This window comes from Myotis brandtii, unplaced genomic scaffold, assembly GCF_000412655.1.
Source record: "Myotis brandtii unplaced genomic scaffold, ASM41265v1 scaffold1144, whole genome shotgun sequence".
Classification (NCBI taxonomy): domain Eukaryota; kingdom Metazoa; phylum Chordata; class Mammalia; order Chiroptera; family Vespertilionidae; genus Myotis; species Myotis brandtii.
In genome coordinates this window covers 935,123-949,497 of record NW_005353944.1, presented here as the reverse complement: position 1 = coordinate 949,497, position 14,375 = coordinate 935,123, and the positions used below count along the sequence as shown (strand labels likewise).

At 45.8% G+C, this 14,375-nt stretch overlaps 1 protein-coding gene and 1 long non-coding RNA gene across 2 annotated transcripts in view; one reads left to right on the top strand and one right to left on the bottom strand.

The window, feature by feature from the left end:
* Positions 1-10,488, top strand: part of LY86 (lymphocyte antigen 86) — a 73,317-nt gene extending 62,829 nt beyond the window's left edge. Inside the window, exons 5-6 of the mRNA XM_005857876.2 lie at positions 6,061-6,113; positions 10,007-10,488. Of these exons, the coding sequence (XP_005857938.1) occupies positions 6,061-6,113; positions 10,007-10,090 (137 nt within the window). The 3' untranslated portion in view covers positions 10,091-10,488. The remainder of the gene's footprint in view (positions 1-6,060; positions 6,114-10,006) is intronic.
* Positions 1-14,375, bottom strand: part of LOC106727940 — a 50,211-nt gene that overhangs the window by 10,716 nt on the left and 25,120 nt on the right. The gene's annotated exons all lie outside the window — the stretch shown is intronic.

Genomic DNA, 14,375 nt, shown 5'->3' with positions numbered 1-14,375 from the left:
TCCCAGACCCTGAGGTCCCCACTCACAGGAGGACAGGGTGAGGGCTGTGCTCCTCCAGGGCATCTCTGTCTCCCAGCCCCCGCTGCGCTGGGCAGGTAGGAAACGGGCTCAAATGCTGAATAAATAAATAAGTGATAATTTTTAAAAATTTGTTCTGAATATACTAATCGACCTATAAATTGAACTCTATATTATCTTGTCAAGCACCCTCATAATATTTATAAATTGGACATTTTTTGTAATAAATTTGGAAAATGAGGGAATTTCAATAGAAGGACTAGGAAATGGCAGGAAGGCCATGCATTGGACCAGGCCACATCCTGGTTACTGAGAACAAAGGGCCGGGCGGCAGCCCGAGTCTCATGTCAGTCTAACCCAAAACCCTCTGTGACGTTTCATCTTCACAATTTTCAAGTCAATTTCCTCTCTAAAAGACTCTATGCGCCAACCACACAATGATCTGGGTCAAAAGGCCTATTCACAGAAATGACTTCAGGTCTTCAGAGCCAGAGGGTGAATTCCTTTAATTCACTGTACATTTAAACTGCTAATGATTTTAAATGAAGGAAAGAAAGAAGTGGTAGAGATATACTGGGGCTCTTTTTATAGTACTGGGGTGTGAAAATGTTAATTAAAGGAATCACAGAATCAGAGAGGATCTGAGAAAGGAAGGAGCAGGAATTTAATTTTAGGTGTTGTTTCATCAGGTTAAAAAAAAAAATAAAGACAGTTTCATGCATTGCTTGCTGCAATGCTCATGACTTCATGGGCCCCCAGAACAGCTCCTGTTGAAATGGTAAAGTGTTTGATTTAATAACTCCCTCTCACCCCAGTAAAGAGCCCATTAATAGTGAAGAGCACAAATTAGTAAATTACCAAATCTTTGAACATTAAATGAGCAAAAGGTTTGATATCATTCCCATGGTATTCTTCAAAGAGCCATGCTCAGCCTTTTTACTTAAGCAGAAATTTAAAAAGGAAGAAATAAAAAGAAAGGGCAGCAACAGGTCTTAGCTGTGTACACTGGCTTGGCAAAAAGTTCCCAAACCTAGTCTCGCTCTGTTCCTCATCAGCCACCAAGTCAGCCCTCATACGTCATATCCAGGAACAATAATATAACAAATGATTACTATTTCTACCCTTACGGGGCACCCCACTTTGCTCAGTGAGTTTGCATACAAGTTCTTAAGTCCTCTTAAAGCCCTGCAGGGAGGGACCCTATTTATATTCTGCAGTTAGGAAGCTGAGGCACAGGATGGTTAGGCAAATTGCCCACCAACACTTAGTTAGTGACTAGGAGAGGTAGGTCCTGATGCCAAGTGTGTGCCTCCTAGGGCAGGTCGTCGGCATGATGCCACTTTAGAACAATAAGTAGAAGCATAAGTAGGTATAACACATGCCCAAGAGCATCCAGTCGGACCAGACCTGGACAGGAACACTCAGTCCCCATCCTTGGATTCTGCTCTTGAGCCACACTGTGTCCCATACCCTGATGTCCAGCATGAGTGATTTTTATTGGTTCATGCCCTCAGCAGTCAAAATCCCTGAGTTGCAGAAGGTAAAACCTATTCTAGTCAACAAAAACAAAGACATTTTCTCAAAAGGAGTCACAGAATCAGTGAGAAGGCTGCTATGCCAGGCAGAAAGTAGTCAGCTCTAGAGACTGGTAAGTTGAAATGAAACAAACCATCTCTTGCCAGAGAGATTCATCCTGGGTCTCTTTGTCCCTCTCTCAGAGTGTCCTGGTTCAGGTCAGAGAGTACCCACTGCGAAAGAGATTCTTTCCTAAAATGAAATCATGTATTGGTAGCTGGGGTACTGTGTTGCCCAATTCCAGGGGGCACCATAGATTCAATGTGAATGGTCTGCCCTCAGGTTGCAACACACCAGCAGTACAAATGAATCCCAGACCACCCCTCTGAACCCTCTGCACCTGTGATGTACACTGCCCCCACACACCACTGGCTCCTCACAGCTAACGTCTGTATAGCTTAATCATTGCTTCTCCTCCTGGTGCACTGGAAGATTCTTAAGGACAAGATCCAGAATGTTAACATCTCTGTTTCAAATACCACATAATATAGAGTAGTAATTTCCAATAAAACTCCCCATATCCACACCCAAATATATACTTCCTTTTAAACATGACTGGACCAGCACATAGAGTGCCATAAAATGGGGGCGTCGGCCATCTGGCATACGCTGCATTTGCATGTGGTCCTTAAGGAAGGATAGATATGCTGAGGACATGGGCATTTAACAGAAGCCAAAGTCTGTACTAAGAATGATCTCCTGGTAGAAGTTCAGTCTCAGATGGCCCTGGGGAGGCCTTTTTAAAAGAAAATTATCCTCACCCTCCTGGTATTGTTCCACGTGGACAGCTGCTCTTGCCCCAGCCATGCTGCCCCTGGCCCAAAGCCCCTTTTAATGTGGAGAGTTTGATCTGTCTCCAAATATTTACTGAACAGGTCCTGTGTGAAGCAGGAAGTCTCTGTGTCATTAAAAGAGCTCAGTAGCTAACAGCAATAAGCATTTATCACCTCCTTCCTCCTCCACCATCCCTCCTCCCTCATACCCGGTCGGTTGTTCCTAGTGACTCATTCCCTAACCCAGCCTCTTGTGTCAGCACATCCCAGGCCCAGACACTTCCAGAGGGATACAATAGCAAGAGCAAGAATGAAGTTGGTTGGCAAACCCATGTCCTGACTCTGGATCTGCTCATGCAGTAACCTCATTCAATAACCATATATTGCACCTGGCTGTGTGTCAGACTCTGTGCAATGTGCTCCATGCAAACAAGAAGGCACAGAAGCCCAGTCTAGTGAGTAAAGCAGGCCTGTAAGCAAATGATTACAATTCCAGGTGGTCAGTGATTCAAATGGTTCCCATAATATTCTTGTCTACTGTCATATCCAGCACCTAGAATAATACCTGGTTTATAACAGATGGACCCCAGTCATGTGGGTTGGTGGATGAATATATTAAAGGCTAACACTTAATGATTGCTTACCATGTGCCAGGTGCTGTTATAAGAGTTTTACATGTATTAACTCATTTGATGTTCACAAGAACCCTGTGAGATAGATGTTATTATCACCCACATTTCCTAATAGGGAAACTGAGACACAGAAAGGTTGGATGACTTGCCCAGTTAGTAGGAAGAAGAGCCAAGATTCAAACCCAGCCAGCATAGTCTGGCTCCAGAGTCTCTGCTCTTAGCCTCTGCTTATAATATGCTCCGTGCACAGTGCGGGGAGGCAGCCACCATCTGAGGAACTGGACAAGGTTCCATCCTTTCTCCTGACTTAATATTGACATGGATGGCCCACCCAGCACCATGATACCTCAGTTCATCAACTTCCTTACTTCTAATAACCATTTCCATCATTCCACCTCAACTGCTCTCTCCCATATCAGCTCTGCATCCTGTCATTGCCAGTAAATGCTCTACTTCTGAAATCTGAGTCAAGCCTTCTGACCTCTGGCTTCACCATATCCTTCCAGCTTACCTATTCTATGACCTTAATTGCAATACTGGGAACTCCATTCAACAGACTCCACCACTGTTTTGCTATTAACCAACTCCTCCTGCCTTCATTTTTTTCCCTTAACCTCCTTAGATCCCATGCTGTTATGATAAGCTTTTCCCTGTGTCTATTCCTAGTATCCTTGCCTTTCTCTCCTTATCATTTTTGTCCAGTAAAACTCTAATCCAACCATCTACCCTCTCTATTTTTGCATCAAAGCTACTGAATGTTGCTGAGAAAATATAAATCTTAGCCAACCAGAGAATCTTTAAATTCATAGCCACAAGTCTCAAAAAAACAAACAAAAAAAAACCAAACAGCCTTGCCTAGTAGTCCTACTGTGTTTTTCAAGTAAATTTCTTCCCCACTGTCCATAACTATTTTATGCCATCTTCTTGCTCCTCAATGGATCAGAGTCATCACCCTCAGGTTTTCCTTACATCTCTGCCCATGACCTTCACTGAAAACAAAACAAAAACAAATAAAAACAAACAAAAACAAAACAGAAGTAATCAGTTTGGAGCCCTGCCATTGGTCCACTGGCAAATCTACAAATCTATCTATATCTGAACCTGTTCTACTGTCTTTTCAACCTCATAACTATGGGAGCAATCTTTGTGCTCCCCTCAAAGACAAATCCCTCCCCTCTCATCTTCCTAAACACTTCATTCCTTCAGTTATTTCCTCTCTTCTGCATCTTCAATCCCTCTCTTTCTACAAGATAATTCCCTTCAGATTACAAACATGGAGCAATATCTCCTGTCTTAAAGAAGCCACTCAACCCTACACTCTCCTCTAATTGTTGTTCATTTCTTTTCTGCTTCTCTCTATAGAAAAACTTTTTTACTTTCTTACCTCCATATCACTCTTCAACCCACCCTATTTGGGCATTTGTTCTCACTTCTCCAATGGTCTTGTCAAGGTCACTAAATGACATCCAAATTGCCAAATCTATTGCAAATTTTTGTCCTTTAAACAAATTTTTGAATATGATTCAACACAGTTGATAATACTCTCCTTTTTTAATTGATTAGAGAGAGAAAGAGAAACATTGACATGAGAATGAAACATCAGTTGCCTCTGGAATGTGCCCCAACCAGGGATCAAACCCACAACCTGAGTATGTGCCCTGACCAGGAATCAAACCTGCCACCTTTTGGTGTATGGGATGATGCTCCAACCAACTGAGCCACACCCTCCTCTTTTGAAGAATATCCATCTGGCTTCTTTGATCCATTCTGGTTGCCTTCTTCTCCACATCTGTTCCTTCTTGATTGCCTTGGCTGGCTTCTCCTTCTGTGTCTCTCTCCTGGACATTAGAGGGCCTTAGGAGTGGTTCTGGCTCTTCTCCCTTTTCTACCTATTAATTTTATTTTCCTTGGAATGGGCGGGGGGTGCTCTCATACTGTCCTATGTCCTTATCACCATATACATGTTAATGACTCCAATATTCATACTCTATCTCTAACCTCTTTCAAAAATTCCAGATTCATGTATCCTACTGCTCTCAAGGTCCCTTAATAATCACCCCAAAGATAATCACTGGCGTATTATCTTTAATCACTGTCCCTACACAAAGGTCTTCCTCCCCAGGCTCTCCTATCTCAGTAAATGACACCCCTATCTGCCCAGGTGCTCAAGCCTAAACTCTCCTTTGCCCTCACTCCACATGCAACTCATCAGTAAGTCCTGTCTCCCAGTGTAGTCATGATTGTATTCATTTTTCTCCATCACCACCTTCATGCTTCACTAATCCATTGCTCTCCTTAGCCACTGAATGGCCTCCATTCTAGGCCTCTGCACACATTTGTCATTTGACTTTTTACCACTTTTTTACATGGGCCCTTTTGTTCACTACACTTCAGCACTCTCATCTCCCTCTGTCCTTCCTTCCCAAACTCTTGTCCATATCAGGGCCTTTGTCCTCTTTCTGGTGCCCTGGGGTTCTCTTCTCCCAGATCTTTAAATGGTCACCTCACTCTCCTCCCTCAGGGTTTAGCTCCAATGTCATCTCCTTAGAGATACCTTCCCTGACCAGCCATCCTATCAAACATGGTGTCTCCCAGTACACACCTTTAGAAACATTTACTGAGTGCTTCCCAGACATTGGTGCTTTCCAATGATTAATCCTTTTATTTTTCACAGCTTGATGAAGTGAGCACTGTTATTGTCATTATTATATTCATCTTAAAAACAAGGAAACTGAGCCCAAGGAGGTAATAACTGTCCAAGGTCAAACAGTCTTCAGAGATGGTTGCCGGATTTAACCCTGCTCAGCCCAGCCGCAGCCTGGCCTCTTAACCATCACACCACCTGCCTGGCTCGCCTTACCTGATGTCTCCTTCCAGCACTTTTTACATCCTAGCTACTGTTTATGTGCTGTCAGTGTCCTCATTAGAATATCAGCAGTGTTTGGACAAAGATCTTTTCTTCACCGCTGGATCCCCAGGGCACAGTGAGCACAGAAAATATGAGAAATCATTTTTGTTTTAAATGGTTGTATAACACTATGTATGTTTTCTTTATTTTTCAGAGCAGATTTATTATGCTGGCCCTGCCACTAATCTTGGATTTGAAATTCCCAAGGTAAGGTTTTGTTTTTCCATTTTGTTTTGTTACTTAATTATTATATTGAGCAGTTTCTCCAAGGAGAACAGAAGAATGGGAGGTAGAGGAGGAGGAGGTGGGGGAGGAGGAGGAATAGGGAATTAAACAGTTAACCCTTCATAGGCCACCAGTAAGAAAACCCTCTTTCAGCAAAGCTGATACCTCATAGTGGGCAATTTCAAATGTTTGATGAACTGGTTTTGTCATTTTGGTATTTGACATTTTATGTCATGTCAGACCTGTGGGGATCCTCTAGGTCAACACCTCCTACATAGAGGGATGTGTCCCTTCAGGGCTGCCCTGCCTGTGGGGACTCCATGTAACTGCAGCTGCTGGGGTGTGGGAGGCAGGCACAGGCTGGTTGTCTTTAGCGCTCAGTAAGGCTGGCCTTTCAGAGGAAGGAATAAACACAACCACGAGGGCTTACAGGTGCCCCAGTTAGCATCCTTACACTGCTATTCAGGGGCTGCCACTGAGTAAATAAAGTGTCCACATCCTGGGTGTTCATGGGAGAGCCTCACAGTTAAGAGTAGAATTTTCCACTAATTCCATTTTTCTCAAAACAATGTGATTTTATTAGATGGCTGCATGCAAACAGCTCTGACATAAGCAATACATTTTCAATATGCTACTCCTCAGAGAACTTTATGGAACAACATAAAAATAATCAGAAAAAATGTAATAATCTTTATTTTTTTTGTTTTTTACATCATCGTTTTTGTCCTCCAAAAGGGTCGCCTTCTTCATAAAAAAAAAAAATGTGTTTAATTTAATTTAATTTCTCTTGTGTTTCCTTTCTATTCTAGCCTCTGGTTCCTAAGGTCAAAGCTGTGGTGTCTGTAGGCCATCTGGGACCTTCAGCAGCATCGCTAGAGTAGCTGGGAACTCCGCTCCCCCTGCTCCGCCCCCCCCGGTTTTTCTTCTCCAGAGCTTTCTCTGCAAGCTTTCAGTATAATATGAGTTTTGCAAATTCTCTTCATTTCTAAAATGTGGGGTCTAAATTCTCCAGATAGATTTTTCTATAAATCTTTGCTATTTGAATTCTTTTTCCTTACTCATTTTCTTTCTAATACCTCCCCCGCCCCCCCCCACACACACACACACACACTGGAGATTGACTTAAAATTTGCAAACAATTGACTTTCATCTTGCATTATTGGCTTTTTTAAAAAAATAAACCAATTTCTGTTAGCAATTGCTATGAAAGGGGAAAGAACTCTTTATACTCATGGAATCCCTCTGAAATAAAATTTACCAGAGCTGTACAAAGCTTCGTTGCCAGGAAAAATGCTCAATGAGATTATTTACCAACATGAGGGCAAAGATGCAGTCAGGTCTCCTGGCCCTGGTCTGGGTGTTTGAGCATCTATTGACTATCTTTGCCTGGTCCTCTTGCCTCCTCCTCTTCTGAAGCCTGGGCCTGGGAAGCAGAAACCTGGCCAGCGCTATTCCCCCAACCCCCACCCCACAGCCTGCTGACACCTTGCCAGACCCAGCAGGGGAAATAACCCAAGTGGGACACATGCGGCCTGTCACATAAGCAGCAGAGGCAGCTGGAGGCCTTAATCCCCACGTGGGCTCCCATGTTGGCCGAGGACCAGCTGCGGTCAGCTCAGGGTACCTGGCTGACGGCCAGCCTGCAAGGCTCAAAGGCTTCCCTTCCTAATATGGGACAGAGACAGTGCGAAGCCCTTTGGTTTGAAAAAATCCCCTCCTCCCACCAAATCCCCTGGAGATGGGCTCTGTGCTAATTCTGTACCAGCTTGGCTGAAAACTTCCGCTCAGCAGCCCATCTTCGGTGTCTCGGTATTCTTTACTTTTCATAAGCGGTGCCTGCGCCCAGATGGAGGCCCGCCTGGGCCCTGCATCTCTCTGTGACTGCTGTTTTCTGGATTAGAGCTCAAGATCCTTGGGCCTCCAAAGCACATGGACAACTTGTAGGTACAGCCTGAAATGCATAAGTGCCAGGGACTGCATGTTCCTAACTCACACATTCGGTGCTCGTCTCAACAGCAGAAAGGCCACCGCTCTGTCCCTTGTCCCTCCGCTGCCCCCTGTCTTCTAGCATGTCCTTCCACCTGCCTAGAGTCGGGCACAGTTGCCTAAATACTATTGCCTCTTAAGCCAGAGTATCTATAGCTTGTAGTTCATAATCTAGAAACCCCTCCTTCAAATACTACATCTGACATTAGGCTTATAAGCAATAATAAAAACTTTATTTCGTTTTCAATAATTTTATAGGGTATGGACATAAATGCACATGGGCAGTTAAAAGAAAAATAGATGGTGATAATTAAACATAATCAGATGCAAATTTGAGCTGGTTTTTACTCATAATTACTTCTCTTTTACACTGCTTTGGTTAAATTCCTGACACTGCTCCTGTAACCACAGCTGCTCCATATGTGAGCAGTCAGACCCACGGGAGCCTATACAGCACAGAAGCCTCGAGCTGAATGGTGCCTGGGGTGTTCCAATCAATCCCCATGCCCAAGACACCATCCCGAGTGGAACCTGAGTGTCTCGAATACAGTTTTCAGTGGGGGGAACCTGTTTGCTCCTGGACCTCTGCTACTTGCTAGGAAGTTGTTCTTTTCTAACAAAAACTGCCTTTCATGCGACTTCTACCCGGCAATCTGATTTACCCTTCCCTCTGGCTTACACAGATTGGACCCCTTTCCTTCCTCCCGTGACAGGCGCGTCAAAGATGTGCCAGGAGCCTCCTGCATCCTTCCCTCTTGGGCCCTTGCCCTGCTTAGTGTTGCCGCTGCCCGCCCCAAGCTTTTCCTCTCCAGACTGCTGAGTCTACAGACACTTGCCACGTGGACCTGTGGGGGCTGGGCAGGGCTTCTTCTGGGAGCAAAGCAGATGTGGTTAACCCCTGGGTTCTTTCTGCAGCTCCACACAGGCCTGTGCAGCAGCCACTAACACAGACAAAAGGATTCCTCTGCAGAGTGTTGTTGCCAGAAAGGAAACCTAAAAGACAGCGATGTTTTTTCTGACAGAGCATGTTGGTTTCATAGAGTTGAATTTTGCTCCCCCAGAGGTCTTCCCTGTCTCAGCAAATGACACTTTATATTTCTACTTGCTCAGGCCAGAATCCTTGGAGTCACCCCTAACCCCTCTCTCTCCCACCCACATGGGTTTCCTTAGTAAATCATATCAACTCTTCTTACAAAATCTATCCACAATCCAACCCCCACTCCCTGTCCACCATCAGCTCCAAATCAGCATCTCTCCCCTGGCTTGCTGAGTCGCCTCCCACCTGTTCTTCCTGCTGCCCCCTCTCTCCCTGCAGCCTTGGGCTAGAGGCAGCCACAGGGACCTGTCAACATGCACCAGGTCAGACCACTCCCCCGGGAAAAACACTTCATGACCTGCATCCCTTTCAGGGCTGAAGGCAGCATTCCCATGGCCAGTGAGACCTCCCTGACCTCATCTCCTCTCCCTGCCCCTGGGGTTCCCTCTCCTTGAACCCCACTGAACGCTTCACTGGTCCTTAACCTCGCCCCAAGCAGCATGGCGGCTGCTGCACCTTCTCCACGGGTCTGCCTTGACCACCCTACTTAAAATTGCAAGCCAGCCCTAACCCCATCCCGCCCTGCCCTGCCCAGCTCTGCCCCGCACTCCCAGCACCCCTTCCTGTGTAATGTCAGCATGTGACACACCACATACACAGCTAGTGATCACATGTGCTGTCTGCCTGTCCAGTGAGCCATAGGCTTCACAGGGCGAGGTTCGGTTTGTCTGCTTCTACTTTATCCTCAGGGTCCAGAGCAGTGCCTCACATGGAAGGTGCTCGATGACTCTTTATTGAGTGGTTGATTACTCTATGGCTCACACACCTCATGCTCTCCCTGTGTCCCTTGCAGGGAGAACACCAGGTTTTGCTGAAACTGTATAATGAAAACCATTCCATGGTGGCCTGTGCCAATGCGACCATCATTTGCTCCTGAGCAGCTCAAAAGCACAGCAGCCTTGTCATGTGGAAATTCCAGGCATCTCCAACTGAACCTACCGTGTAAGCAGAACCTCTGTGAGAAAGCTTGCTGAAGCCACGGGCGCTGACTTAGCCCAGCACCTTGGGCCCCAGACTCCACATGTGGGATGAAGCGCCCCAAATCACCTGCTTCTAAGGAGCCTCCTGGTGGTCACTAAGCAGTCCTGAGGGCCCATCCTTCTGTAAGTGGGCACCTCACACCAGACGCCCTGCTGCAGCTCCCTAGGAGTACTTCCTCAGGTACCAGAATAAAGAAAGCTGGCCCACAGTCGGTCATGGTTCTTCACAGAATCTGAGTACAGTCCTGTAGTTATGTCATTTCCTGCAGACACAGCGCCGGGGTCTGGTGCAGCATGGGTGACCACCACCACCCCCACCCCAACTTTAAGTCAGTGGTTCTCAACCTTCCTAATGCTGCGACCCTTTAATACAGTTCCTCATGTTGTGGTGACCCCCAACCATAAAATTATTTTCGTTGCTACTTCATAACTGTAATTTTGCTACTGTTATGAATCGTAATGTAACTCATGTTGTGGTGACCCCCAATTTCATTGTTACAAATTGAACATAATTAAAGCATAGTGATTAATCACAAAAACAATATGTAATTATATATGTGTTTTCCGATGGTCTTAGGCAACCCCTGTTAAAAGGTCGTTCAACCCCCAAAGGGTTGAGAACTGCTGTTCTAAGAGATTCTGGAGGATGGTGGCCCTGCTAAAGCTAGTGCTCTGGGGAAACATGCCTATCCTTCTGCTGGGAAAGCCCTGCGCCCTGGACCTCAAGGGCAGAGAAGCTGATGAAACCTCATAAAGAGTGACATCAAAGTCTTATTTGATGGATAGCTGCAGAGCTATGTACCAGGCCCTGTGCTCAGCCTGGTACTCCAGGGAGCAAAGCAGGCACTGTCCCTGCCTTCACGGAGCGTGCGGTCCCCTGCAATATTACAAAGCCACATGTCAGCCAGTGGACACATTTATTCACACACAGAAGCACCTCAGTGCCCTCTGTTATGAGCAGGTGGCCTGCCTGCTGTCAAAGCCATTTTGGCAGCCCCCGCCACCTGCAGAACCGATTGGTGGGCCCCACAGCCCCTTTGCCATCCTGAGTCTTCCCCAACCCCCCTTCCTATGTCCCTGGGCCCAATGCCTGTCTGGCCTGTTGTCCTGCAAAGGGGCTGGAGTTAGGTGACTGGGTTGACTTTATCATTTGCAGATTTTTTCTATCCATGACAGTGCCGCTATATTAGAGATTAAAGAGGAAAACATGCCATAGTTTTAAAAAGTTCATTGCTATCAATTACTGTCTGCATATAATTAAACTACCTAGAATAGCAATCCATAAATACTTGGTGAATCCAAACTTCAAAACCAGAATCTGAGGCTCTTTGGGATTATAGAGAGACGAAATTACAGTGTGGCCTGCCTGTGCCCCTAAGTGCTCAGGAGGAAAGACCAGCTGTGCCGTGCCAGGCTCAGGAGACAACCTCTGACCACACACAGGGCGGTACTGCTACGCACACAAAAAGCAAGCTGAGTTTCTGACCCTTACGGTTCCCTCTAGCAAGACTCTCCCCTGCACCCTCTTCAGTAAGCATCCCTATTCTAGCAAAGGCCCGGGGTAGATTCTGGGTACCCACATGTGCCAGCCGCTCAGTCAGCTGTCAGCCTTCCAACGACGGGCAGAGGAATAGGGACAGCTCACTTCTCATTGTTCTACAGCTCAGCTGTTGCCTTTCCTATGCTTTGCCCTCTTCTTAAAAATTCAACAGTATGTGTATGTGTGTGTGTGTGTGATTGAGAGTTTCAGATGCTATAGGTGTAGGTTAAACAAGGATTTTCATATGCGGAGCTAACCTTGGCCATGACTGCATGCACAGCAGTTGCACTAAGGGAGTTGTGATCTGAGAGAAAAGGAAAGTGTTTCTCTGGCCCAAAATATGTCTGCCCTTAGTGTCCTGCCCTGGGCCTTAAATTTCACTTTGAGTTTCACTCTTGCAAACTGAGAAAATTACCCACTGTCTACAAGTCTCCTGTTAAAATACAAAGTCCTGGTGGGAGAAACGCCTAAAATCATGATCACTCTTTAACCCTCTGGCAGAACAGAGTGACTGGGATGAGGTTGGGAGCTGCCCTCCGGAAGCAGGAGGCATTGAGGAGCTGGCAGCACCAGGCAAGCTCTCTTAGGTAAACCGTCTATGTGTGCACCTGGGGGTGAGGGTGAGTGTGCACCATCTATGTGTGCATCTGGGGGTGGGGACGAGTGTGCACCATCTATGTGTGCACCTGGGGGTGGGGGCGAGTGTGCACCATCTATGTGTGCACCTGGGGGTGGGGGCGAGTGTGCACCATCTATGTGTGCACCTGGGGGTGGGGGCGAGTGTGCACCATCTATGTGTGCACCTGGGGGTGAGGGTGAGTGTGCATGAACAGAGAACTTACTTTACTTTTCATTTTCTCATAAACAAAGTTTGCTACTGTTTCAAAAACATCATCAAGAATTCCAAAGTTTCTCCTCAATAAACTTCCCTAAAAACAGTGAGTTGGTTCAAGATTATGCTATGCCCCCAGAACCAAAGGACGCTGCAGAAACCAGCCAGCCCGTCACCATGGTGCTACAGACCTCCTTTATATTTTAAGGGAAATTGTAACTCTCTGTGTTTACTTTTTTTTTTTTAAGGAAATGCTGGTGCCCAAGGGAAGCTTCACCAGGCTAGTGTTCAGCAGAATGCTGAAGATTCCTTTGGGACAGTGTGATCACATCTCTCAACCTGTTTGGTCTCTGAGAAAAAACCCCTTTCAAACTGGCTTGCACACATGGGGACCTCTGGGCCCCTGTGATTGCCCAGCCGCAGGGTTCTGGCTCAGCCGTGGTTTGCAGCAGCGGTTCACACTGTCCTCAGCATTTCACCCCCATTTCTCTATAGATCCTTTGCCTCTCACCTCCCTGAATATTGGTTTCACCCTCAAACAGTCTTTCCTATAACTGCAAATAATTTCACATGTCCAAAGTACAAAAAAAATGAGAGACAACTTTATCCAAAATGCTGTCATTCATTCTGAGTGCAAGGTCTAGAATCACATGACTACTCCTGGCCAGTCACTTTGGCCTGGCACTGATTGGCTTAGCCTAAGTCTCATGGCCCACCCCAGAGCTGATGTTAGTCCCTCTGGAACCAATTTCACTAAGTGGAAACTGGGGGGAAAGGGGAGTGAAAGAGGTAAAGAAAAAAGAGGGGAGGGAGACTAGAGTCCAGAACACAACTAGAATTAGGCCAGTTTCTGTTCTAACTTCCCTAGCTATTAACTCAGCAAGTGACTTAAATTCTCTGAGCCTCAGCTTCTTCGTCTGTAAGTGTGGACAATAATAATACCTACCTTATAGGAATACGGTGAAAATCAAATGAGAAAATGCATGCAAAGTGCTTGGAACAATGCCTGCATGTAACTTGAAGTGAGTGACTGTTATAAGCTGGTGCCTAATCTCTTAAAGCTGCTATAATAAAAATACCATAAGCCAGTGACTTTATTTAAATAACAGAAATTTATTTCTCACAGTTCTGGAGACTGGGAAGTCCCAGGTCAAGGCACAGGCTGATTTGGTGTCTGGGGAGGGCCTGCTCCCTGGTGCATAGGCAGCTGTTTTCTCACTGGGTCTTCAGCTGGTGGGAGCGGGGAGGGAGCTCAGGGTCAGGGTGGGGGGTGGGGTGCCCTTCTAGAAGGGCACTAATCCCCTAATCACCTACAAAGGCTCACTTCTGAATACCATCACCCTGGGAGTTAAGCTTTCAACAAGTTGACTGGTGGGTCCCTAAGGGATGGGTGTTCCCCCTGTAGAGCTGAAGCCTCCCCTAACTCCCCTCTCTTAGTTACTGGGCTGCTCCAGCCACAGCCCACAGTCCTTCCCCAGGCCTGGATGGTGCCTTGGCGCCTTGATTTCTTCTAAATGGAGCTGGTTTTATTAGACCTGGGGTGGAGTATTATTTGCTGAGCTGTGTGCTTTGACCATTAATTTGGAAAAGAATTTAAGGGAAACATTTGAGTATAAATTTTCCCCCAAACAGAATATAACTGGACCAAAAGAGCCTAGGAAAGAAAATGTGTGTAATTTTTAATTAAACTTGTTTTAAAAAGAAAAGAAAAAAGATATATGTCCAAGATGTGAAGAACTAAATGTAACATCTGCAACTTTAACAATTACGTCTGCCTTCAAAAAAATAAAAATAAATAAATAACCCAAAA